The 27,810-nt window shown below is 47.3% G+C and overlaps 1 protein-coding gene across 1 annotated transcript; it reads right to left on the bottom strand.

Annotated features, from left to right (window-relative positions):
* Positions 1 to 885: 885 nt before the first annotated feature.
* Positions 886 to 27,781, bottom strand: PMS2 (PMS1 homolog 2, mismatch repair system component). The gene is made up of 15 exons (XM_082713934.1): positions 27,579 to 27,781; positions 25,341 to 25,480; positions 24,417 to 24,503; positions 24,128 to 24,230; positions 23,017 to 23,200; positions 20,115 to 20,282; positions 19,448 to 19,545; positions 18,265 to 18,364; positions 16,813 to 16,897; positions 14,484 to 14,639; positions 11,326 to 12,184; positions 7,167 to 7,334; positions 5,205 to 5,305; positions 4,616 to 4,785; positions 886 to 1,633 (listed from the first exon to the last, which is right to left on the bottom strand). Exons 1-15 carry the CDS (start codon positions 27,599 to 27,601, stop codon positions 1,490 to 1,492), a joined length of 2,586 nt encoding a protein of 861 aa, XP_082570060.1. The 5' UTR covers positions 27,602 to 27,781; the 3' UTR covers positions 886 to 1,489.
* Positions 27,782 to 27,810: the final 29 nt, after the last annotated feature.

Genomic DNA, 27,810 nt, shown 5'->3' with positions numbered 1-27,810 from the left:
TGCGCAGCCGCCGAGCATCAGGGCTCAGCGCTTCAGGTCCGGGAGGCCAGGTGGCAATCAGGAGCTGGACGCACCTGGACCCGGGTTCTCCCGGCTCTGCTAACTGCCGCGTGGCCTCGCAGCCTTTACCTTCACCATATCACGAGGATCCAGGCGGCTTTCTAGTGACCTGAACAAATTACCCCAATTGCTTAAAGCAACGCAAATTTATCATTTTAGGATTCTAAGTTAGGAGTCCAACAGGGCTGGTTCCTTCTGGCAGCTCCAGAGAAGAATCCTATTTCCTTGCCTTTTCCGGCTCCTACAGGCGGCTTTCCTCCATTCTGGGTATCAGCTGAGAGAGGTTCCCCAACTTTTAAGTCCAGGGGCTAGATTAGGGGCGGGATAACTGACCCAGCCAATCCAGGATACTTGCCTCATTTCACAACCCCTCCCCTCAACCGCCTCTTGACATGTAGGTCTCATATTTTAGAGTTCTCAGATCAGGACACAGCAGTCCTGACAGCGGGGATGGGGGTAGCGCCTACCAGACCCCAATTCACAGAGTTCCTGCTGTTATAAAACGAGAGCCTGCTGGAGGGCACGCAGCTGCATAGAGTTCAACAGACAATGATTACTCGATTGTCTCATGACATCTGAATTTTAAGTTTGCAAACGGAAGCTGGGAGGGGTGGCGCAGCTGGTCCACACTGGTCACCTACACAGACAGCCCTCCGGGTCCCCAGAGGGCACTGTGACCCCGTCTCTGGCCGGGTTCAGACAGGACGAGATTCCACAAAAAACCATTTGACAACAGAGCTTCTGCTCTCTCCAGTACCACGCAGGACCAGTAACGAGAACATCCTGCAATTCACACCACAAGAAAAGGAAATCGTGGCAGCAAGGTTACAGAAAAATCAATCTTTTATTTCCCCTTGCCTAAGACACTGCTTTGTCAACGGGGCAGCACTGGGGAACATTTAAAAAAAAAAAAAAATAGTGACCCCAGGCCCCACCTGGGCTGTCTTCTTTCAGCTGGGCAGGGACTCCCCCTTGTGTTTTGTTTTGATTTCTTTTTTCTAAATTAAATTTAATGTGCATTAGGATTGAGAATGACTAACGCAAAAAGACCATAATTTTATGAAATTAAGCCATTATGAAGTTAATCAGATTACGGGCTGAACGCCGCAGACAACAACAGCTCAGGCCACAGCAGCAGAGGCCAGAGTGACTTGCGAGGCATTCTTCCTATTTCTGTGACCTGTCCTTACTTGTACACGCACACACATTCAAGTGCAGAACAAACAATGTGGCAAACAAAAAACGTCGCAAGCAATGCTCTGTGTAGTTTGAAGAGTCTCGAGATGGCTTCTAAGGATCTGGTCTTCTTCCTTTTTTTTTTTTAAAGAGTAGGTTTTTTTGCAAACATAAAATGGCTAGTTAAAACTCTGCATTTGGAAACATAAAAATCTGCAATAAAATGTATAGTTCCATAAAATGGGAAGCGTTGTCAGCTTTGAGAAAGGACGTCCAGGTTGGCAATGTGTCTCATGGTTGGCCTTCCGTGGGGACAGTTCCAGGGGTGGTCCATCTCGCCCATGTGGGTAATGAGTTTTTTCATCTCACTTGTGCTAAGGGCAGTTCCAATCATCACCTGAAGAGGAGACACAGCGATTTAAAGTTGTACTGGTTTTGGTTAGAATAGTGACTCTTTAGGGGCCTGGGTGGCTCAGTGGGTTAAAGCCTCTGCCTTCAGCTCAGGTCATGATCCCAGGGTCCTGGGATCGAACCCCGCATCAGACTCTCTGCTCAGCAGGGAGCCTGCTTCCTCCTCTCTCTCTGCCTGCCTCTCTGCCTGCCTCTCCGCCCACTTGTGATCTCTGCCTGTCAAATAAATAAATAAAATCTTAAAAAAAAAAAAAAAAAAAAGAATAGTGACTCTTTAGTAGCATTTTGCTCTGAAACAAAGACCAACAAGATTACAACTCAAAAACAGTGTTCCCAGAGAAATCTTTCTCCAAGGGACCCTACCTACCCTCCACCATCTCAGGCACCCCCACCTTTTTGGGACATGCAGCCCCTCCCCCACAGCTGCACACCTCGGCCAGAGACGCTGACCACACCAGCCAGTCTCCACCACCGCCTCCGTCCCACTGCCCTGACCGGTCACCTCCCTGAGGCCCCCTGCCGGCCAATCTCCACTCAGCAGCCAGCAATTTATTTTGTGTTTTTTAAAAATGTTTTTTAAAGATTTTACTTATTTGAGAGAAAGACAGAGAGTGCGAGACTAGAGTACAAACACGGGAGCAGCGGAGGAGAAGCAGGCTCCCCGCTGAGCAGGGAGCCCGACGTGGGGCTCCATCCCAGGACCCTGGGAGCATGACCGGAGCCGAAGGCGGATGCTTAACGGACTGAGCCACCCAGGCACCCCCATCTTAAGGGAAAAAAGGCAGGTCAGATCACAGCCGCGGCTCACCTTCTCAGCGCTTGCCTCTCACCTGGCTAAGAGCCCACAGGCATCAGCTGATTTGGCCCTCACTGGCCTTAGTGCCTGCACCTGCAAGCTCGCATTCCTCCGTCCCCACTCCAGCAGGCCATCTCCTATGGAGAGACCATGCAACCACCTGCCCCAGGACCCTGACACAGGCTATGCCCTCTACCCAGGAGACTCCATCCCCAGATACTTAACATGTCACAATGATCCCCCCTACTTCAGGCTTCTGTCCCTGACTCCTTTCAGGGGCAATCCCTGTCTGTCCCTCTGTGGCCCTCACCCTGTTTTTCTCCATAGCACATATCCCTACGGGGCATACATAGGGCAACAAGCAGGGTCCACAGCAAACACGGAGAAAGTGACCCCTGAGAAACACGCCTGAGCCTACGCGTCCCCTTCCTTCTTCCACATGCCACGCGCCGCCCCAAAGTCACGACAGACACAGGGCTCTGCCACGCTGGAGAGAAACGAGGCAAGTATCACCTGGGGGGCCGGGCTTGAGTGCCTGGAAGAGGCTGCTTCAGAGGGGGGCTCAGGAGGAGCCCAAGCACAGGAGGTCAGCCAGGTTGATGAAGGACAGCTTGAGGCGGGAGAAGGCTAGAGCAGCCGTGGACCTGGAAGGTGGCCCGTGTGGCTGCAGCTGAGCGAGCAGACAGGGCGAAGGGCCGGCAGGGCAGAGCTCGGGCCCCTCAGGGTGCTGCAGAGCAGAGCCACGAGGCTCCTGGGCCTGCTGTGGGGCAGCGGGCCCGAGGGCAGCCTGTGGCCGCAGGGAGCTCGGAGTCACGCTGAGACGGGATTCTGAGAGGCCTGGCTGTTAGCACAGGCGCATCTTGCTGCGCCCCTCCCCGCCCCCGTCACCCCAGGATCAGGACACCAGCTCCAGGTCTTCATCAATCAAAGCTCCGTGGCTGGAAGTCGGACCCAGACCCCCACTCTCTGCTCTAAGTATCCCCCGCCCCGGAGTAACGTCATCCAATCCCAAGGCGGTGAGGTGCCCCGAGTTTCCTCTCAGGCACTGACATTTCCTCTGAGCTCGGATTCATCAATCTGACCGTTTTCAGACACGTCCACTTACAGCCTGACGGGGCCTCAGACACGACTTTTAGGCTGGAACAGCTTTTAGGCCACCCGCTCCCCGCCCCCAAACATGAACAAGCCGCTGCCTTCCGCGCCTGCCCTCCCTCCGCTCTGGCACCCCCACCTCAGCCCGCCCTCCGCCACCACAGCCTCGGGGCAGCATGGGCTCCTGGGGGCCCCCGGGATCGTCAGGCCCTGCGTGGGGCCCCGGACGCCATTCTGGCTCTGCTCCAGTCACTCGGGCAGCCTTGGGCTTGGGTCAACCCCCCACCCACTGGTCTTCGCACTTCACGCCCCATTCAGAGGGCTTGTCCTTGAGGGGCTCCATGTCCCCTTCCCGGCGTCAGCTCAGATGCCCCCTCCTCAGACAGCCCTTCCCCGGTCACCACGTCGCCGGCTCACCCAGGTTTCCGAGGCCACTCCCCAGCCCCCCACTGCTCTAACTTCTTTCCTGAACCTATGAGTGTTGGAAGTTGCCATGATTTTTGCTTCTATCTTTTCCTCCCCACCAAGCTATAAGCTCCACAAGGGCGAGGACCTCGTCCTTCTTGTCATCTCTGTGTCCCCGGCACAGGGACGGGACAGGCCACACGGCCCAAGCTCAGGGAGTATCTGATGAAGGGAGGGCGTCCCGGCCGCTCCCAGGAGCCAATCCAGTGGTGATCCAGATGTACCTCATTTACTTTGACATCAGGCCGATCACTCCCCCCACCGCCACCACCTCTGGGACAGCCCAAGCGGCAGCGGGTGAACAGGGCACCCCATGAGGTGCCCACCAATGGAAGGACTTACAAAGTCCCTTGCAGTGGCCTTTAGGGCCGGCAGCAGCAATGCTCCTCTGCCCACAGAGGACAGACAAACCACAGGCCTAGACAGCTCACCACTCCAGGATGGGTGACAGCTCTAACAGGGCATGCTGCCCGTAATTACAGCCCAGAGGTCAGAGACCACACAGGTGCGTGTGGCTTTTGGGGCACGCACGCTCACAACCGCACGTGGCTGTTCCAGACGACGACCCAGGGCAGTTCCGGCCACTGTGCTGGCAGAAGAGCGCCCTTTACTTACAGACTTCCGACAGGCTCTGGAGGCAAACATCTGCCTGACTCGGGAAGGCCGGCACATCACCCCGGGGCTGTCGCTCAGCATAAAGATCAGTTCGTCGATGTCCTGGGGTCCGAAGGTCCAGTTTTTACTCGTTGGCAAGGAAATCAATTTAGCCCTTTCGGTGACTGGAGCTAAAAGAAGAAAATTTGGAGAGGACTCCGTTTTTTTTGTTTTTTTTTTTTAATTTTTAATTTATTTATTTGACAGACAGATCACAAGTAGGCAGAGAGGCAGGCAGAGAGAGAGAGAGAGGAGGAAGCAGGCTCCCCGCTGAGCAGAGAGCCCAATGCGGGGCTCGATCCCAGGACCTTGAGATCATGACCTAAGCCGAAGGCAGAGGCTTTAACCCACTGAGCCACCCAGGTGCCCCGAGAGGACTCCGTTACTTGAAGAGCACAATCCCCTCTGGAGCTACCTGTGATACGGGAAGCGAGGAAAGCAGCATTATGCATTCTGGGGGGACCGTGTCCATCTCTGATGAAATGCACGGATCTACAGAACCTCAAAGACTGTCCCCGGTGCTGACAGGACGCACGTCTTGACAACTCACCCTCTTCGTCAATGACAAAATCAAAGCCGTTCTTTCGGAATATTTCCAGGTTTTCTATGAGAACAGCTTCATTGACAGCCGTTAAGTTGAGAGTCTGCGGTCTGAAAGAACAGAGAAAAGCGAGAAATGCAAACCCAGTCTCGAAGTCAGACCTTTAGCTACAAAGCAGAAGGGAAACTAAACCAGTACGTGTGTCTCCGAATTCCTTTCAAAAAGCAATGTTTTTAAGCAGCAACACTTTCTTGAGCTACGTGCCTTTCCTGTCATACGACTGCTTGAGAATTCCTGTTTAATCTTTTATTCAAGTTAAAATGACCACAAAAGCAGCTGGCTTTCCTCAGTCACCCACCCCCTCCCCACGGCCTGGGCTTCTCCGAATCTGCTCCTTAAAGATAACGGGAGAACACGAAGATGCCATCTTTCCCTCCCATGCTATGTTACAGCATCTGAAGCAGAATAAAGAGCATTTGTATGCCATCCTGCCGCTTCTGTCTGAGGGGCAATCTGTCCCCCGGTGCTCCTGGATTCACCGAGCGCTTAGCGAGACAGATAATGGCTCGGTCTCTGTCCTCATGGAATAAAAGACCAGTGGGGAAGAACACCATTGATCAAGTGGTCAAACAAACTATTATTACAAAGCAAGCTGCCAATCAGGAGAAAGAGACACTCAGGCCGTAAGAGCACAGAGCAAGGGAGACCAACCAGGAGGCTGGGGGCAGGGAAGGTGTCTCTGAGGAAGGCACCTCTGAGCTGAGATGAGGGAAGGGGTGGCAACAGTTATCAGGTAATGGATGGAGGGGCGAGTGCAGGGACAAGCATACTAGGCAGGGACAAGTCTATGCAAAGGCCCGAGGACAGATCGCTGACGTTCCCAGAGCCACACACAAAGACACTTTGTTCTTCTTGATGGCCATGTGAAGATTTATCAGGCCTGTCCAGGTTTTGGAAACAAAAGATGGCCATTGTGCCTTGAGTATGGAGAATGAGGAGGTGAGGGCGTAGGGAGACCACACAGGGCCTGGTACAAAAGGATGGACCTATGATCTTTATCCTTGAAATATGGCCCATCTAGGAATCCGAGTGGCCTGTGATTACCTGAGCTAACCTGAAATGCCATAAATGAGAGGTTATTTATCTAAGATGGCTGAAAACTAAAAGATCTCTGTAGAAAAAGTAGGAATAATCCAGTGTGATAAAGTAGCTTTTTTTTTTTTTAGGACTTTATTTATTTAGAGAGCATGGTGGGGAGGGGCAGAGGGAGAGAATCTTCAAGCAGACTCCCTGGTGAGCCCCCAGTCCAATGCTGGGCTCGATCTTATGACCCTGAGACCACAACCCAAGCCAAAACCAACAGGCAGACGCTCAACCAACTACGCCACCCGGGTGCCCTGATAAAGTAGCTTACTGGATGTCTTTAGTGTTACTATTTAGACCTGCTGAAAATAAACAGAATTCACCCATTCCATAGGAAAGAGAGTACTCTGTAAACTCAGCGTATTTTTCCTGCCGAGTGACTGTTGTAGCTGAAGTTTTCTTCACACCAGCATCTCCTCCTGTTAGGATCTGAGTGTGTTTCTCGAGGTCGTTGAATTTCCCAAATACAAATTTAGGACCTCAGGGCACCTGGGTGGCTTGGTGGGTTAAGCCTCTGCCTTCAGCTCAGGTCATGATCTCAGGGTCCTGGGATCGAGCCCCGCATCGGGCTCTCTGCTCAGCAGGGAACCTCCTTCCTGCTCTCTCTCTGCCTACTTGTGATCTCTCTGTCAAATAAATAAAATCTTAAAAAAAAAATAAAGAACATAACATATTAGCTGTATGAACTTGGGCAAGTCACCTAACTACTGTGTTTGTGCCATAAGGATGCTTGTGGCTAAAGGACTGAGACACACGCCTAAGCCCTGAGGTCTTAAATTTTAGGGCTGAAGAAGACACTGAGAATTCTGAACAGGAAAACAAACTCACGCTATGAGCCTCTGACCCTGGAGGGCAGTGTGTTGCTGCAGCATCTCAAAGTTGTATTTCTCGTCTGTGGCGTGCTGGTCCACTATGAAGATGTCGGCGTTCAGTTTGGTGATTATAAATCCCAGGTTAAACTGACCAATGATCTCCATCTCGGCGAACATCGCTTTACTGCGTGTAGACAATGTTCATTATGAGACATTATCATTTTAAAAGATTACTTTTCATAGACTGTAATATAAAACCAACAGTACAAAAACATCAAAGAGAGAAAGGCCCTAATAATTTCACTTTCTTGGGGGTGCCTGGGTGGCTCAGTTGCTTAAACAGCTGCCTTTGGCTCAGGTCATGATCCCAGGGTCCTGGGATCAAGCCCCGCATCAGGCTCTCTGCTCAGTGGAGAGCCTGCTTTTCCTCCTCCCTCTGCCTGACACTCTGCCTACTTGTGCACTCTCTCTCTGTCAAATAAATAAATAAAATCTTAAAAAAGAAAACAAAATTTAAAAATTTCATTTTCTTTTTTAAGATTTTATTTCTTTGAACGAGAGAGAGCAAGCACACAAGCAGGGCGAGGGGCAGGTGGAGAGAAAAAGCAGACTCCCCGCTGAGCAGAGAGCCCGATGTGCGACTGGATCCCAGGACCCTGAGATCATGACCTGAGCTGAAGGCAGAAGCTTCACCCACTGAGCCCCCCAGGTGCCCCTAGTAATTCCACTTTCTAAAGAAAACATCAGCTGTTGGGTCATTCCTCCAGCTCCCCAGAGACGCATTAGTTAGGACTGTTCCTTTGGCGTACCTCCTCGCAGACCTTTGTCTACACGTTGTTTTAAACAAACAAAAATGCGATCCTAATTCTTCCTGCTGTTCTACTGCCATCACTTCACAATGTGACTCAGGTGCGTCCTCAGACCCTCCCGTATCGAGCTCCTTCATTCTCTTCGGGGGCGCACAGGAGCTCACTGCGTGGGTGTTACCACAATGTGTCTGGCAAAGTCTCCACCAAAGGGCACTTCAGCTGCTTCCATTTCAAGTAATAGGAAAAACGCTAGAACAAACGTTCATGGATGTCAATCCGCACTATCCTGGGGGTATCTCGGTGTGATGAATCCCTAGGTGCGGACATACATTCTTCTGTATTTTGACAGACCTACAGAAGCGTGCACGCCCACCAGCGGTGTGCAAGATACCTTTTCCCACCCCCGGGGGTCAGTCCTTCTGACACCTGCCAAGCCCACCAGCGGGTTGTTGGGTGGGTGGCTTCCAAGTCTGACTCCGTGAGTGACCACGGGCGTCCGGGCAGACGGGAGACACACAGCACCGCTGATCTTCACAGGGACGCGGACTTCGCCATTCTCCAGCCCACACGACTCATGAGCACCGGCCCCATGGCCGCAGGACGCGGGACTGTCAGAGCTGGGGCGGGAGCACGTGGGTTCGCAGACCGTGCCTGGAGCAGAGACCGGAACTAGCCCCTTCTTTCTGTAAGCGCTCCCGTGCCCCGAGGAAGTCTTCCCACAGCACAGCGGCTGCCTGGGCGCCTGTGGGGCCTGCTTGGGTGGGTGCATCCCCAGTCAACCAGGGGCGAGAGTCTAGCAGTGACGCCTCCGTGCGCCATGGGTTACCAACCTCCCATTTCCTGTCGACAGGGAGAGCCGAGCACGGAGCTCAAGTCCAAGGTCAGGACCAAACCAATCCCCAAGCCCTATCTTTGAGGGTGTGTCTCCTGGGACCATTCCTGGTAATGATTCCATGTCAGAGTCCAATCAAGATACAAAAACCACACCCGTGATTTGAACAGGGAAAATTCATAAGAAGGTACTGGAAGCTAGTGTAAGGTTAACTACTTAGCTGAGTAACACAGGAGTAACACAGGAGTAGCAAACGCAGGAAGCATTCCCACCTCCAGGGATGCACCTGAAGAAGGAACTGCAAGAGCACCCCTACCCCCCCCCCGCCCCGGGGCTGAGTTTCGGACCTGCCCCCCACTGGGTAAAAGTACGTCTTCTAAGTCTCCTGCAGCAACCCAGTGAGCAATGCTGGGCCTGCTGCTGGCGGCTGCCTTGTAGGAGGAAAAGACAAAGGCAGCCAAGAAGCAAGGAGAGAAGCCAGGCTCCGGCAGTGTCTTGCTGTGTCCCTCCAGCGCCCCCTACTGACAAAGCCTGACAATGCCCCCAGGAGAAAGGCTTCACGCGGTCCAGCTGCCAGGGTTGCAAAGTAGGCAAAGTACAGTGGATCTGAGCTGAGAGGCAACACACGAAGGCCACTCCCTGGCTCCCCAGGTAAATTACGCAAGGGAAGAACGTGAAACAGCCCGAAAACTCGGGCAATTTGTCTTTGCCGGTGTATTTCCCACCATGAACTAAAACACTGTAAAATTTTACAATTTTACTTTCAATGGCTGCCTAATCTTTCACTCAGAATGTGTCTCAGGAAAAAGCCATCAGCAAAAGCATAGCTCAGAACCAAGAGCCGATCCAGCAGCCGTGCACTGAAGGCCGGAAGCCAATGCTGAGCCCACCACAGACCAGGGTTCTCCAAGCAACCAACTGCACTATGTGTCATAATGCAGATTCCTGGGCCCCATGAGATCTACTAAGCAGAACCTCCCAAGGCTGGCCACAGTTCTGCTTTTCATGGAAGCTTCCTCGGTGATTGTAATGTACCCAAATTCCAGAACCATGACCACAGGTGATCAGTGAGTATTTGCTGATTTAAAATCACTATTTTTAGGGGCACCTGGGTGGCTCAGTTGGTTAAGCATCTGCCTTTGGCTCAGTCATGACTGGCTCAGGTCGTGATCTCAGGTCCTGGGATCGAGCCCCGCATTGGGCTCTCTGCATAGTGGGGAGCCTGCTTCCTCCTCTCTCTCTGCCTGCCTCTCTGCCTACTTGTGATCTCTCTCTCTGTGTCAAATAAATAAATAAAATCTTTTAAAAAAAAATGAAATGACTGTCAAAATTAGGCAAGCCTAGTTGTCTGGACAAAAAGTGTCACAAAATTTCAATGCGCTATGTACAAGACACAGCACGTTTCAGTACCCGCTCAGACAAAACATATACAACATTCAAAAAGATGAAAGTTACATATTTCAAGAAAATTCCTCATTTTTAGAAATCACTTTGTTGATTATTCTCAACAAAGTGGTGGTGACCAGCATTTTCTATTAACAGCATTAACAGTTTTCTTTAAATTGAATCCCTTATTACTTAGCCTTACCCGAGGCAATCTTCTGGAAACCACAGGTTTGATAATGCATTGTAATTTCTGGTAATAAATCAATAATAGGGGACACCTGCGTGGCTCAGTCAGGTAAGCGTCCGCCTTCGGCTCAGGTCATGATCCCAGGATCCTGGGATCAAGTCCCGCATTGCGGGTCCCTGCTCAACGGAAAGCCTGCTTCTCTCTCTGTCTGCCTCTCCCTGTTTGTGTGCACGCATGTGCGTGACCGTTCTTTCTGACAAAATCTTTTCTAAAAATAATAATAAATAAATAAGATAAAAAATTTTAAAAAATAAATCAGTAACAAGAAATAGCAATGTCTCCTAAAAGCACCAGGAATTCGGTTGCTGTGAGCTGGAAATCTTCAACAAGAGGAAGGAGGTTGGGGTTGGGGTCAAGGAGGCACTGATTAATATGGGCTGATGGAAAGGATGTGCTAAGAGATTCTAAGGAAACAATTCTTGAAAGGTTTCATGGAGAAAGAGCTCTTCAGAGAAAATTAATTTGCTGCACATGAGAGGCAATGAAAAGAAGGTGGTGAATGGCAAAAACATCACCAAGGACCCATCTGTGAGGCTAATTAATGACCAATCTGTGCAGTGGAGATGGACTCTGAAATCAGAATCTTCGAGAAGGAAGATTCTCCGGGAGAAGGAAGAATCTCCGGGACAGGAAGAGGGAGGAGCTTGGGCAGGTGTGATATGGGGATGTGCCAGGTCTGTGGTGCGGGGGAGGCCCCCAGGTACGTCTGTCTGTCCAGCAGCCAGAGGACCAGACCCCCTGCGCTGAGGCGGGGCCACACCTGCGCCCTAAGCCAGGAGAGAAGAGGCGGGCAGAGCAGAAGACAGCCAGGGGCGCAAGAACAGAGCCTGGAAGAATCAGCCTTGTCCCCTCACTGCAGCTCACAGACACGCGCACAAATGCTCCCGAGGAAGAACCTTACCTTATCTCCTTTCTCAGCTCCTCCTCTGCGGCCTGGTTTTCTCCGGGGCAAATCTTGGCCCTGAACTTTCTACACTTCTGGGCTGCTTCTCTCTGCTCTTCTTGCTGCTGTAACTGCTTTATCCGATGAGCTAAAGAGCGCATAGAAAAGGCCAGGGGCACGATTTTCTTGTGGATTTTAACTGCCACATCAACCTGAGACGCTGACGAGGTCTGAGTCTTCACCGGCCCTTGGCAGGCGTCAGAACCAGAAGGGATTCTGTCTTTCTTAAAACGCTTTGTGTGTGAGGAGGACAGGTCGGCAGGCCCGGGCAAGACTCTCTGTGTCCGACCGCCATCCTCTTGGTCGAAATGGTCTTCAGGGTCTGCAGAGTGATGGTCAGTCTCAGGGGACTCCTCCAGAGATGCCACGGTTCCTTGGGAAAACCCCCTGTTGGTGTGATGGCCCGTTTCTGGGGCGCCACGCCCTTCCTCCTGGTCGGCTGGCAGGCAGCTGTGCCCAAGGTCCTGCTCTGTGTCCCCTCTGTCCCTGCGGTCACAGGGGCCCTTTTCTGAACACATCAGCTCCTCCTGGGGTTCGCACGAGTCTGTGCCAGGGATGGGCTTCTGGGTGCAGGGGGGGTCCGAAGCTCCAGGAAGCCGTTCTTGTCTCTTCTGTCTTGGGGACACCCGCCGCAGTTCAGGGCTCTTCGGACCCTGAGGCCTGCTCTCTGCTGTGTGCCGAAGAGAAAAGGTCTCTCTCAGTCTGGAAATGGTCACTGCCCTTTTCTCTTCTCCTCCGGTCCTTAGCGAAGTGGCACCATCCTGCTTTTCTGGCTGACGCTTATCCGTTTCTGCCGAGTGCATTTTTATTAAGTGACCTGAGTAGATATGAACAGAGCAGAGTATCAGCGGCGGCGCGGAGATGGGATCAGACAGGGTTTCCGCTTGAACAAGCCCTTCACTAAAGCAGGGATCCAAATGGCCGATCGAACACACTCCCAAATCGGGCGCCTGGGTGGCTCAGTGGGTTAAAGCCTCTGCTTTTGGCTCAGGTCATGATCCCGGGGTCCTGGAATCGAGCCCCGCATTGGGCTCTCTGCTTTGGTGGGGAGCCTGCTTCCTCCTCTCTCTCTGCCTGCCTCTCTGCCTACTTGTGATCTCTGTCTGTCAAATAAATAAATAAAATCTTTTAAAAAGAACAAACAAAACAAACACTCCTGAACCTAAGGGAGCCAGCCCTGCTGTCCCCGTCAGAAACGGCGCACACGCCGGCCGAAGCCAAAGACAGGGATGTTCTTGGCTCTTCGAGTCATGACAGCCCAATCCTGGAAACGACCCAGCTAGCCACAAACGAACCGTGGTGGGTAAACACAAGGGAATGCTGCACAGCAAGGAGAGGGAACACATTGGGTGCCCCACGTGACATGGGTGAGTCTCATGAGATATCGAGAGAAAGCAACAAATCCCAAGAAAGTCGAGTACTAGGTGGCTTCAAATTAAAAGCAGGTAAAACGAATCTGTGGTGTCTGAAGTCAGGAAAATGGTCACCACCGGGTGGTTGAGGGGTGCCATTTCTTGACCTCAGGGCTCACACACTTGTGTCTGTCTCTGTATCCAGTCAAACGGCTGAAAAAGGACACTGGTCAATCGTGCCTCAGGATGTTCTGATATTCTAGCAGGTTCTTTTTACAGGGGAGCCTCTGGCAAAGTCCCTGTGAGCGGGCTCAGAGATGCCACCCTGGCCCGTTCCACAAAGATGCGTACGCCACTGACCATCGTCCGCTCCCCACTCCACACACACACCTGGATCTGCAGCACCCCACACCGAGAGCAAGCAGGGCGGACGGGGGTTCCCTGCATCCAAATCAAAGCTCAGCCACTCGACTGTCCAAGTTTCTGTGCTCCTGCCCCACCCCAGCCCTCGGGAGCTTTACCTCCACGAGATTCCAGGTTATCAAAATGGGAGCCTGCCCAGTGTCTTCCAAATCGCCCTCTCCCACGCCTGGGGTGCTGGGAATGGAGGACAGAGCTGCTCTGTATCCCTGCCCCTCCCCTAAGCCCCTGACTTACAGCAACTCCTTTATCTTCCATGTTCAAAGCCTCATCCCCAAACCATTTCCTCTCACTGGGAGCCATACTCATCTTGTCACCTTAGCTTTCCACCAAACCCTAGTTTCAGCACCCTCCGCGGCTCTGGTCTTCCCCCAATTTGGAGGATACAACGAGGGGCACCCACGACCTCCAGCTCTGCGCACGTGGACACGGAGACTGGGGCAGGCTGGTCTGCAGAAGACAGGATGCCCCCCACGGAGCAGATTTGGCCCTCAGGGGAGGTCATGGCCCACCCTTCCCTCCGCCAAGGAGGGCAGCTGGGGCTCAACTCTGGTCCCCCTCCCAGATGTCCTGGCTGCATGTGGTTTGGATAAAAAAAGAATCAAACTTTAAACAGATGGCTGATCGCGTATGACCAGGCAGTAAGCTAACAGTCATGCCTGTTATTCTTACAGACGTTGGGTGAGCTTTGTGGCAACACTCATTCCAATGTGGCACTCCGTGAAGAAGTCACGGGGTGACACGAGGGAAAATGGCAGAGTGAGGGCCCCAGACACTCCCCACTCCAACAAAGAAATGAGAAAATGGGCAAAAGTGGTCAGTATCGGCTTTTTCGGAACTCTGGAAATGAACAAAAGGCTTGCCCTGCACACGAGTGTTTATTAAAGAGAAACCTTATAGTCCTGGCGAACCCACATCTTCCCTGGGTCGGCCTCACATGCCACCATTTCTCTTATCCATCAGATTTCCTCACGTCTGCGGCTCACACTGTCGAGTGTGACGCCTCCTCTGAAAGAGGAGATTGTTGGGGTGCCTGGGTGGCTCCGTGGGTTGGGCTTCTGCTTCGGCCCAGGCCATGATCTCAGGGTCCTGGGATCGAGCCCCGCATCGGGCTGTCTGCTCCGCAGGGAGCCTGCTTCCTCCTCTCTCTCTGCCTGCCTCTCTGCCTACTTGTCATCTCTGTCAAATAAATAAATAAAATCTTTAAAAAATAATAAATTAAATAAAAAATAAAAGAGATTGTGTTCCATGTCAAAAAAACGTATCCCTCCGGAAACAAATAATGCGAAGTACCTCAACAGCTGTGAGTTTTAGAAGCTGTCTGTACACCCACATTCCTCTCACCTTCCACATCCAACAACGGCTGCTGAGAGACACTGAGTTTGTTGACGTCGCTGTCAAACATTCCTACCAAAGACGTCTTTAAAACTGCCAACAGAAGCTTCTCTTCTTGCAGTAAAATTTGCCTTTTATCTGGAGTGACGTTGATATCAACACATTCTAAGGCAAAAAAAAAAAAAAAAAGAAAAAAGATGTTTCTTTTGTTTAAAATCACCTTTAACAACAGAAATTTTCCCATCTACAGTTTTTTTCACTGGCACTTAACAAAATTACTTTTTTTTTATTTTTAAAGATTTTATTTATTTGAGAGCAAGAGAGAGAGAGAATGAGTGGAGGAAGGGGCAGAGGGAGAGGGAGAAGCAGATGCCCCACTGAGCAGGGAGCCTGACACAAGACTCGATCCCAGGACCCCAGGATCACGACCTGAGCTGAAGGCAGACGCTTACCCAACTAAGGCACCCAGGCGTCTCATTAAAATCATTGCAATGTCCAGATTAATATTCATAAACTATAAAATTAATTCTTTCAAATAAACAAGAAAAGGATGAACCATTTATTAAATGGATGGAATATGCAAGTATTCAATTGGGTAATTTGCAAAAAAAAAAAAAAAGGGCAAATAAACACATGAAAACATACTACAGAAACTATAAGCTAAATGAGGTCCTTCCATCTCCCACTGAGATTGGTTTAAAAATGATACTACCCAGGGGCGCCTGGGTGGCTCAGTGGGTTAAGCCACTGCCTTCGGCTCAGGTCATGATCTCGGGGTCCTGGGATCGAGTCCCGCATCGGGCTCTCTGCTCGGCGGGGAGCCTGCTTCCCTCTCTCTCTCTCTCTCTTTCTCTGCCTGCCTCTCTGCCTACTTGTGATCTCTCTCTGTCAAATAAATAAATAAAATCTTAAAAAAAAAAAAAATGATACTACCCAGTACACCTCTGGTAGATGTGTGCATTAATACAGCACAGTCATGGACACAGTAATTCTAGCTCTGGAAATGTATCTTTTTTTTTAAAGATTGTATTTATTTATTTATTTGACAGAGAAAGAGATCACAAGTAGGCAGAGAGGCAGGCAGTGGGTGGGCAGGGGACAGACTCCCTGCTGAGCAGAGAGCCCAATACAGGGCTCCATCCCAGGGCCCTGAGATCATGACCTGAGCCAAAGGCAGAGGCTTAACCAACTGAGCCACCGAGAAGCCCCTCTAGAAATGTATCTTAAGGAAATTACCTAACTCACAGATAACAATTACAAGGATAGTATTTAAAGTTCTAAAAACTTAAGACAACTTAAATAAGGCTAAAAATTTTAAAGTTTGAGATACTAGGCACTTTGGTGGCTCAGTCAGTTAAGAGTCCTGACTTCTGGATTCTGCCTAGGTCACAGTCTCAGGGTCATGGGATCGAGCCCCGTGTCAGGCTCTGCGCTCAGCAGGGAGTCTGCTTAGAATTCTCTCCTTCTGTCCCTATTCCCTGCTTGTGCACACACATGTGCGCTCTCCCTCTTTCAAATAAATGTATCTTTTTTTTTTTTTTTAAAGATTTTATTTATTTATTTGACAGAGAGAAATCACAAGTAGATAGAGAAGCAGGCAGAGAGAGAGAGGGGGAAGCAGGCTCCCTGCTGAGCAGAGAGCCTGATGCGGGACTCGATCCCAGCACCCCGAGATCATGACCTGAGTCCAAGGCAGCGGCTTAACCCACTGAGCCACCCAGGCGCCCTCAAATAAATGTATCTTTAACAAAAAGTTTAGGATACAACGGAATAGAATGAACGCAGCTACTAATATCATGTTTCTGATAATTTTTAATGACATGGAAAAAGGAAAACATTCATGTCTAAAAATAAAGAGCTTGATACAAACCTACTCAAAATTATTTTCTCCCTGCAAAGGATAGGAGCAGGTATATACGCCGTTACCTATTTTTTTAAGTTGTGCACCATATCTCTAAGTGCTTAGAAAATAATACTACAAAAAAAAAAAATTAGGTAACAATAAACCAGAATTTTCCCAATCGGAAGAAAAATATGCATCATTTTTAAAATCAGGGAGAACGCTTAGCTTGCCTTCTCCCTTGGTGCCAGGAAAAAGTCACATTTGTCTGATAATAAAAGTAATCCTGTCTCAAGCAGAATCAGGAAAATCTATAAAAAAAATAAGTCTATAACATTAAAGGTCTGTACGTAAGAAAAGAAAGGAAAGAAAGAAAAATACATTGTCAGTAACTATCGCTACAAAAGTCTCTTTCCGGTCGTTATCAGGGCTTTATGATTTCATTTCATTCCTTTCGGGGTAAGGCACCAATGTGACAGAGAGCTCGGTGGAACTTACCTGAATCAACAGAAATGTTAAGAACGACAAATGGATACTGATGTCGATTATACATGTGATAGACCTCGTTCACGAGCCTGGAGACCTACACACAAAACAAAGATTAAAAACGAACATCTGCTCTCCCAACGTGCTGTCCTAACTAGAGGGATGTATTTTAACAGCTTTATTGAAGCACAGGAGGCCTCCAATAAACTACACGTATTCAAAGTACACAGTTTGAGAAGTTTACAGTCAAGGTCAGTAAGATTGTCATCAAGACCATCAGTACAGCCATTGCCCAGAAAAGTCTTCTCGTGTCCCTCAAAGGGATATTTTTAATTATCAACCCCTAAACCTGAATCTTTTTTCCAATCCAAAGATGCTTTTGAAGAAATATCAGAAGATAGAAATGCAGCCTATTTATTTATCTATTTTAACTCTGGTGTCGTTAATATGATGCAGGTGCAATTTAAATGCTCATAGGGGTACCTGGATGGCTCAGTCATTAAGCGCCTGCCTTTGGCTCAGTTCATGATCCCAGGGTCCTAGGACTGAGCCCTGCATCGGGCTCCCTACTTACTGAGGAGCCTGCTTCTCCCTCTCCCACTCTCCCTGTTTGTGTTCCCTTTCTCATTGTCTCTCTCTCTTTCAAATAAATAAAATCTTAAAAAATAAATAAATGCTCATTAGACACAGGTTAATGTACACAGAAATGTGTTTATATGACTTTATAATGTGATTATTAAATAGGGTCAAACTATAAAATCGTACCATCTACAATCCAGTGGAAAATGCATAGGTTGAACCACTAAAGATGCACAATCAAAACTGAACCACTAAAACCCATGTAACCCTATCAGAATGACCAGCTTCAGTGTGAGGCAGAAGGTATCAGGGCCCTTATTTTCCTGGAAAAGGGACAGAAGAGAAAAAAACATGAAGCATATGCTCATGTGTCAGTCTTGACTAAAAAGTCCACACCTGACGTGCCTGGGTGGCTCAGTGGGTTAAGCCTCTGCCTTCGGCTCGGTTCATGATCCCAGGGTCCCAGGATCGAGTCCCGCATTGGGCTCTCTGCTCAGCGGGGAACCTGCTTCCTCCTCTCTCTGCCTGCCTCTGCCTACTTGTGATCTCTGTCTGTCAAATAAATAAAATCTTTAAAAAAAAAAAAGTCCACATGATGGTCAATGTTCTTAGATGTTTACTTTCTACAAATATAGTAACTTCTATAGTAATAAATATGTGGGTTATCGATTGGTAAGTGTACACACATATAAAAATGCATAAATGAAACAGCCATATAGTACATTTCTTTAAATGGCTGAATAAGATAATTTAAAGCCATGTTTCTGAGTCAAAGTCCTAAGTTTCATGTAAATTTCCTGTGTCAGGAGACCTTTCTTAGATGATAAATAAAACTGAACATTAAAGACAAAAGAAAGAGCAAACACAAAAAAAATCTTTAAATACCTTTGCTGGGTCACAAGGCCGCCCATTGATGAAGAAAAACTGTCTGTCTGTTGAACTTCTTCCAACACCATGAGCACAATAAGAGATGAAGCCTGAGATGCTGTTCAATGTTCATACGGTAAGGGCAGGATTCCAGAATGAAAGGGTTAATAACACATCAGAGGGCATGTTCTTACAGTAAAAACAAAATAAAAATAGAATACCTGGTGACATGCTAAGTATTAACATTTCAGTTAATGTGTATCTGTGTTCCATTCTGATAAATCATTAAAAGAACACAAACCTTCTGGAATGTTCTATAGCTCCTGTAGTCAACAAATTCACCACAGGCAACGCAGTGGTTTCAAAATGTAATTGCTTCAGCTCTCCTCTCATACTTGAACCTATTAATTCTTGGCCTCATGCAAGGAGTGAGTTTCACCTCAGACTCTCATTCTGGAACCTTCCAGATGACCCCAGGGGCTATCCAGGGAGTCCAACTACTTGTATTCATTATTTCTGCCCATATTCCCTGCCCTTTAAAACTATGCTCTCCATCAGCAAACCCCTGTCTACTAATATATTGTGAAAGTGCTTACTCTCCTTGTGAACTACCTCAAGGATATGCGCACTTCCATAAGAACAATGTCTGCAAAAAGAAACGAGTCCTGGGAAGCCTGGGTGGCTCAGTGGGTTAAAGCCTCTGCCTTCTGCTCGGGTCATGATCTCAGGGTCCTGGGATCGAGCCCCACATCGGACTCTCTGCTCAGAGGGAAGCCTGCTTCCTCCTCTCTCTCTCTGCCTGCCTCTCTGCCTACTTGTAATCTCTGTCCGTCAAATAAATAAATAATCTAAAAAAAAAAAGTAAGCAAAATAAATTTTAACATTAAAAAAAAGAAACAGGGGTGCAGGTTAAGCCTCTGCCTTCAGCTAGTGTCATGATCCTGGGGTCGTGGGATGGAGCCCTGCATCCGGCTCTTTGCTCGGCAGAAAGCCTGCTTCCTCCTCTCTTTCTACCTGCCTCTCTGCCTGCTTGTGACCTCTGTCAAATAAATAAATAAATAAATAATCTTAAAAAAAAAAAAATCATAAAAATTTTTAAAAAGCAACAGTGATTTTAAGATTAAAATCACCATCTTTAAAAACAAAAAGCTCCAGAGAAAACGTTTGATCGCACTTTTTCCCCCTGCAGCCACCTACTCACTGAAAGAGGGTGCGGAGGGCGTCAGCTTGGCTCAGCCCGAACTCTTCACAAACGGAGTCACTAGGGGGCAGCTGAACAAAGGGAATGAGGCTTTGCAGCTAAAAGAAAGCAAGTCACAGTTAATTCCTAACAAAAATAGGAGGAACCCAACTTCAGAAAGGAAGATACAGAATCAGGGCTTTGGGTGTTTGCTTTCCCTGGACAGGCCATTCACATTAAGAGCACAAAGAGTCTCGACTGCTGCTTCTGGCAGTAAGAATAAGTGATTTTTTTAATTAGAAAGATGAACTGCTTGGGCTCATCCTTGTCCGTAATGAATACATTGCCCACGACATATTTTTTTCAGATGGAGAGTAATAGGAGGGCTTTCTTCTCTGGAAGAATAAAGTAAAACAATCTATCAGGCCTCAACATTCATTTCTGTGATAAGTATCTAATACAAAAATCAATCATTGGGGGCGCCTGGCGGGGTCCGTCAGTGGAGCGTGCGCGACTTTTGATCTCGGGGTTGTTAAGTTCGAGCCCCACGCTGGGCCTAGAGCTTCCTTAGAAATAAAAAGGAAACATGATCACTGGATTTTGTTTTTTATTCTTTGGAAAGGACAATGGAAAGCTGCCCTAACTACGGGAGCAACAGAATGTTTCTTAAATAACCGGCCACCACTACCTGTTTGTGCCCGAACACCGAGGCAATGTTTTCCTTTATGCTGCAGCTCCCGCTGGTGCAGACCACTGGCTGGCGTCTCCCTGGTCCCACCTGATTGCTGCAACTGACACGGATGCCCGCCGAAATGATACAGTACGCGTGCAAGACCTGGACCATTTTGGCGTACTCCTGGGTGAAAAAACACAAATGCCAGACTCCGCGTTACTCTAATCCTGCAAGAATTACATGATTAAAGTTAAAACACGCATCTACCTCTGTACGTGCTGTACAAGAGAATTCACCGGCTTCGGTTCCTAGCCACACTTCTCTCGTGCCCACAGTGTCCATGCCCACTGCTGTAATTTTATTTTTATTTATTTTGTTCTTATTCTTAGAAAGAAAGTGTGAGTGGGGAGGGATGAGGGGGAGGAGCACAGGGGGAGAGGGAGGATCTCAGGCAGACTCCCTGCTGAGCACAGAGCCTGACCCCGAGCTCCAGCCCACAACCCTGAGGCCAGGACCTGAGCTGAAATCAAGAGTCAGATGCTCAACTGACGAGCCACCCAAGGGGCCCCCATGCCTGCTGCTATAAAAATCCAAAAGTGCATTCCCTTCGACCTGTAATCTTTTCTCTAGCAATTTATTCTTATAGAAAGACTGGCACAATCGATCAAAGATATATGACAAAATGTTCACTGGAACAATCCTAACTGTGAAAAATTAACCTAAACAACCATCAACAAGGAGCTAATTATGAGACACCCATATCATGGCAGAATAATAAAGAATAAACTAATGAGTCAGCCTAAAAGGTACCTACAATATATAATATGATCCTAATTTAAAAAAAAAAAAAATCAAAACATATGCATAAAGGTTCTATACATCCGTACACATGTTTGGACATACACCAAACTCCAGGAGGTCAGCTGAGACAACATCAACTTTCTATTACCTACAACTCTGTATTACTTACATGTTTCATATTCTGTATTGCTTGATTTCCTTATACTAATTTATCTCAATTTTTTTTCCAAGATTTATAAAGAAACGAAACTAAAAGGAGTCTGGAGAGACATACAACAATCTGTCAACAGGGGTCATGTCTGGCAAGGATGAGTTCTTTATTCCTATAATTTCTGAAGCACCGATTTTCTTATGATGAGATACAAAAAAAGTTTTTTTCTATATGAAAATTTTTTTTAATAAAGATTTTATTTAGTTATTTCACAGAGATCACAAGTAGGCAGAGAGGCAGGCAGAGAGAGGAGTAAGCAGACTCCCCGCTGAGCAAGGAGCCAGATGCAGGGCTTGATCCCAGGACCCTGGGATCATGACCTAAGCTGAAGGCAGAGGCTTTAACCTACTGAGCCACCCAGACACCCCCAAAATGTTTTATTTTTAAATAAAGAAAGGGATGCCTGGGTGGCTCAGTAGGTTAAGCACCTGCCTTCAGCTCAGGTCATGATCTCAGGTTCCTGGGATTGAGTCCTGCACTGGGCTCCTTGCAAGGAGCCCATTTCTCCCTCTGCCTGCTGCTCTCTCTCTGACAAATACATTAAAAAATCTTCAATAAATAAATAACAAAAATGTTTAAATTTTGCCTATAGTAAACATATATTTTTGTGAAATGTCATCGTTCAACCAGTAAAAATTGCTTTATAAGAAAGTTTTTAGTTGCCTATATTATATAACTTTTTGATGATGAAAAACTATATATACAAAACAGAAAAGCACAAGGAAGACAGCAAAAAGCACACATGATCGCACCTCCCAGGATAACCACAGGTGACAATCATTCATCTTCACTTCCAGCCTTCTTTCTACACATTTGAGGCCAGCTGCTTTGTTTTTATAAAACTGTAGTCATCTGAAGTATAATTACATATACATACATTTATACACAGTTTTTAGCTGCTTTTTTATTTTTACTTATTTTTTTTTAAGATTTTATTTATTTATTTGACAGACAAGACAGACAAGGATCACAAGTAGGCAGAGAGGCAGGCAGAGAGATAGGAGGAAGCAGGTTCCCCGCTGAGCAGAGATCCCAGGACTCTGGGATCATGACCTGAGCTGAAGGCAGAGGCTTTAACCCACTGAGCCACCCCGGCGCCCTTTAGCTGCTTTTTAAAAAAATACTTTATTTTATTTTATTTTATTTGTCAGAGAGAGAGAAAAAGAACACAAGCAGGGGGAACAGCAGGAAGAGGGAGAAGCAGACTCCCCACTGAGCAGGGAACTTGATGTGGGACAGCTGAAGGCAGACACTTCACCGAATGAGCCCCCCAGAAGTCCCTATAACTGCTTTCTTAAACACGATTATATAACATTCGGTTACTTCATTTTCATTCAAATACATAAAAGTTGTAATAATTCATTTCTTAGGAAACCAAGAAAAATAATCTTATTAAGACCACAGATGGGGGCACCTGGGTGGCTCAGTGAGTTGGGCATCCACCTCTTGATTTCGGCTCACACTGTGATCTCAGGGTTGAGAGATCAAGCCCCGCAACAAGCTCCGCACTCAGCATCGAGCCTGCTTGAGATTCTCTCTCTCCCTCTCCTTCTGTCCCGTCCTCCCCCCCGCCGCTCCTGTGCAATGCTCTTTCTCTCTAAATAAAATCCTTAATAAAAACAAACAAAACTATAGTTAAAATTTAAAAATTTTACTTCTTAAAGAACTCATTCCCATGTTACAACACTTAATAAATATGCCTTGGTGATTTTTTTTTTTCTTTTTAAAGAAAAAAAAAGTGGGGTAGGGGTAAATCAACCTAAAGTACAGGCTTTGGTGGAAAAAGGCAAACCAAGCACTTTACAGAAAAATTCAGGGAAGAGAATTCACAAAAGGGTTAACTTTAGTTTTGTGCATGTTATGTCACCGAGGCTCTGGGAAGTTAGGGTTCTGGACTGATTGTACCTTTTTAATATTCCTTTGAAACTCCTTATGACGTACAGGAAGCGTGTGAAACAGCTGCTGCACACTGACAGTCGTCCCTCTGGGGCGTGGGTGGTGGGTTTTCTGGACGATCTTCCCATTGTGATCAAACACCAGTCGAGTCCCGACCTTCGCGGATGTGTGGCAGGTAGAAATAGTCACATCGCTGTGAGAGAGAGCAGGCGCCACAGGGTCAGAAACTCACAGGGCTGCGAATCACATGCTCATTTTTCTGACTTTCGTCCTCTAAAACCCCTCCTGAAAAAATGCTGATCCCTCTGAGTCCATCCAAGAAGTTTCCATGAGTGAGGAGTCACCGTAGCATCTAAGGCTTTGCACCTAGCGGACAGTGAGACACAGAGTTCTGTAAATGCTCTGTTTTGATCAAAGCTTTGATATTTGTTTTTTGATTAAGCTGCAAAATAAAAGATCTCCGAGCTTACATATTAATGAATAAAGATGTATTTCTCAGTTTTAGTCCTACTGTTCTAACAATTGTTAACAAGGATCGAAAAAATATTATAGTTCCAATGTATAAATAACAATTCATATAAATTTAGAATCTGTTATACATAATTAAGAACTTTGGTTAAATTTTTTTCCTAGGGGCGCTTGGGTGGCTTAGTGGTGAAGGGTCTGCCTTTGGCTCAGGTCATGATCCCAGGGTCCTAGGACTGAGCCCGCATCGGCAGGCTCCCTGCTCAGCAGGAAGCCTGCTTCTCCCTCTCCCACTCCCCCTGCTTGTGTTCCGTCTCTCCCTCTCTCTAGCAAATAAATAAAATCTTAAAATTTTTTTTTCCCTGAATGTTTAAATAAATCAAAACCAACACGTCTATAACTTACAGTCTCTCTGCTATTTTGACACTGAGAAGGGCAACAATTTTCTTTACAAGAGTATTTACTTCATTTCATTGCTTACATTTTGGAAGTATTACCACTTAGATTGGCAGTAAGATAAAACAGAATGTGGACATTAAAGAAATTGAGGCATTCAGGATAGAAAAGAATAAGCAATGATTCTAATCCATACATTTTCATTTTCAGAGAGATCTTTTATAAGGGGTCAAGTTAGTAGACAAAAATATTCCATCACCTCAGTGCACAGAGTGAGCTCAGGGCTTCTCCCCGAAAGCCAAAAGTTTCAACCTGAGTTAGGTCAGCAAAGTCTTGAATCTTAGAAGTGTGATGTTTCAGAGCTGAAAGAGAGGTCCACAGTAAGACCCAAGACGTCTCAAGTGATATACAACTGACTATTCACAATACCTGCTAAAGTAACTGGTTTCTAAAAAGGCATTTTTGTGTTTCCGAAGACAGTGTGACTCAAAGTTGTTGAACCATTTTGCCCAAATATTTTAAAACAGGATGAGAAAAATTCCACTTACTTAAGCCTTCAAAGTTGTCTTCTTCTACCCCACATCCATTGTCTGAAACTTCAATGAGCGCCACCCCATAGTCTTTAAGCCTAAGATCTGAAAAGTTGAACATACTCATTTCTCAAAGAACTCATCCATCAAAAGCCTTTATAGTGACGTGATTTATAACTTACCTAACGCAAAGGTGAGTCATAACTATACTTATTGAAATGTACTACTGTCATTTGGTGTATTTCATTTTTTTTTAAAGGCCCTGTTGGCAAATTATTAACCCAGATAAAAGAGTTTCATTTTCTTCCTTTCCTTCCTAACTTTCTTTCAAAAGGATAATTTTAACATAGTCATTAAAGAGAAAAGGCAGTGGAATCTGACTTCCCAGAATCATATGATCCCAGCTGTGGAACCTCAAAAGCAGTAAATTCCTGTGCCTTCATTTTCTTATTTGTAAAACAGGTAAAATTACAACAATAGTAACTCTTATCTCATAAGGTTGTTCTGCATCTTAAAAAAAGCCGTGTGGCGCATTAGTAAGAACACAATAAAAGTAACTGCTTTTATAATTACTACTATCTACCTAAGTATGAAGCACCTAAGAGATGCTCAATTAAAGTTTAAGAAATAAAATTTCTGGGGCACCTGAGTGGCTCAGTGGGTTAAAGCCTCTGCCTTCGGCTCAGGTCATGATCCCAGGCTCCTGGGACTGAGTCCCGCATCGGGCTCTCTGTTCCTCGGGGAGCCTGCTTCCTCCTCTCTCTCTGCCTGCCTCTCTACCTACTTGTGATCTCTGTCTGTCAAATACATAAATAAAATCTTTTTAAAAATAAAATAAAATAAAATTTCTCGGTCTACCAACATTTGATGGTCTCATTACAATCACAAGTGTTTCTTGAATAACTGATGGTTCCCTGTGGCTTAACACTCTCCCGAACTTACCAATAGTAGTGGCTCCAGCATCCACGCTATTTTCAACCAACTCCTTCACAGCAGTACTTAAACTGAGGACTACTTGTCCAGAACAAATCTGATGGACTGACTTCCGATCGATAGGTTTGATGGCCTTAGCAAGTTCTGTGCTAAAAACACGCATTATGAGAACCAAAGTGAGGAAGCATTTATGTATTTTCATCTTGGTTTAAACCCAGGAAATGATTCACCTCTACTAATAGCCAATGCATCTAACACGTGCATTTATTATATTAACAGATCCATTGATTACATTCACAAATATACATGTTGTCCTATAATTCTTACACTTTCATCAAAAAAGACTTTTGAATAGATACTTCCAATGCAATGGATATTTAGAAATTTAGTTATGCTGGGATCTACATGGAGGAAACACATGTACCCCTCCACCAATGGGTCAATAATCTTCGGCGACAATGGGCTCTTCTTCTGAAAGGTGAAAGCAACACTTCTCCCACCAGTGGAAAACCCAACAGCATATTGGGAAATACACAGTGTTTATGTGAAAACCAAAACCATCTTAGAAACTGGGTACCTGTTGTATATCTATTTCCATAGGAGCCTTTGACTCTCCCCTCCAAGTCCAGCCTGACAGCTGCTGCTTTAGCAAAAACCCCCAAAGTTCTTGGCCTACCTACCTTAAGAGTTTCACAACCAATCTGTTTCTACTCTCTCCCTATTCCTACCCACCCTCCATGCTACCAGTTACTTAAGAAATCACAGATCTGGACAAGTAACTTCTCTGCCTAAAATATCTACAAGTATAGGGGTGCCCGGCTGGATCATTTGGAGAAACATGTGACTCTTGATCTTGGGGTCCTGGGTTTGAGCCCCATACTGGGTGCAGAGATTACTTGAAAAATAAATTAGTTAATTAAGTGAACTTTGGGCGGGGGAATCTATGAGCATCCCATTATCTGTTATATGAAAATCTAGTCCTATACAAAACTGGACCCAAATCTACTTTTCTCTCGTTCCCTCCAATCCTCCGTTCACCAACTCCCCTATATTCTAGTTATAACAAACGGTTCATATCCCAAGCTCTTTTAGACACTGCACCTTGCCCATGCAGGTCTGTCTAGACCGTTCCCCTCGTCCTCCTCTGCCTCGCAAACTCCTGCTCATCCCAAGAACACATTCCTCATGTTCATTAGTTTAGCCATTTTTTGGTAAGAGGCTTAATTGATCATGTGGCTGTAAGAGAACCCAGGAGCCTCCCTGCGAGAGAAATCTTTGGGTAGTCGCCCACAACTGCTAACACACAGCAGACCCTCAATAAACCCTTGTAAAATAAGCAACAAACATCTTTACTCTTCGTTCGACCTTGCAAAAGACCTGCTCTCAGATTTCTCTTAAATGTGGAAACTGCAGATGGCAACACAAAATGGAAAGAAGTGTCTCTGACACTTACTTAGTCGGCAACACACCATAGGTCACAAGTCCACTTCCGATATTTATGTGGAGGACGGGGGATGAAATAGTTAAACACGGACAGCGAATTTGCAAGACTAGCCGGGGGGCGCCTGGGTGGCTCAGTGGGTTAAGCCTCTGCCTTCGGCTCGGGTCATGGTCCCAGGGTCCTGGGATCGAGCCCCACATCGGGCTCTCTGCTGAGCAGGGAGCCTGCTTCCCCCCCTCCCCTGCCTGCCTCTCCACCTACTTGTGATCTCTGTCTGTTAAATAAATTTAAAAAAATAAAAAAATAAAAATAAAAGACTAGCCGGGACACTCGCCCCTCCGAACTGGGTTAGTCAACAACAATGATATGCTCAAGGAGATGCCAAACTTCTGCATTTTTGAAACCTGTGCGGCTATGCAAATTAGCATGTTTTGAAGCCTCCCCAAATAATCTCAATTTAAAACAAAAAAAAAAAAAAAGAGAGAGAGAGAGAAAGAGAGAGAGAAACCAGGTAGAAAAGGAGTGAGTTCAGTTTCCTGGGATGCCGCCGTGCTCCCGCTGCCAGTCGCCGGACACGTCCAGGCGTCTAGGCAGAGCCTGCCTGGGAGCCGGCCGGATCCCCCCGCCGACCCCGACCGCAAAGCGCCCTCCAAAGGGCAGCGGGTCCGGGGAGCGCCGAGGAGCCCGCTCCGGGGCCTCCGCGGGCTCCCCCAGCGCCGCGGTCTCCTTCCCTCCCTTCCAGGGCTCTGGAACGACGTGGGCATCGGGGATGGCGACCGCGAGGGGACACCGTACGCATCGCTCACCTCGGTCCCTCCGCTAGCTCCATGGATCCAGAACCGGACCCGCCTCCCCGACTCGAGACAGTTCCCGCGGCAGCTCCCACGGAAACTCCGCCTCCCTGTCGCCCATTGGCTGCTTCCGACACCGTGCCCCGCCCCTTCCGGATGGGGTCTCCGTCGCTTCCCACACCCCCTTCTTGCCGATTGGTTGTGTAAAAAGTCGAGGCTGTGACGTCCAGAGGGCGCGGGCCAATTA

Source organism: Mustela nivalis (genome assembly GCF_964662115.1).
Source record: "Mustela nivalis genome assembly, chromosome: 19".
Taxonomy (NCBI): Eukaryota; Metazoa; Chordata; class Mammalia; order Carnivora; family Mustelidae; genus Mustela; species Mustela nivalis.
Note: the sequence above shows the minus strand (reverse complement) of the source record. Positions and strands in the feature narration are given on the sequence as shown.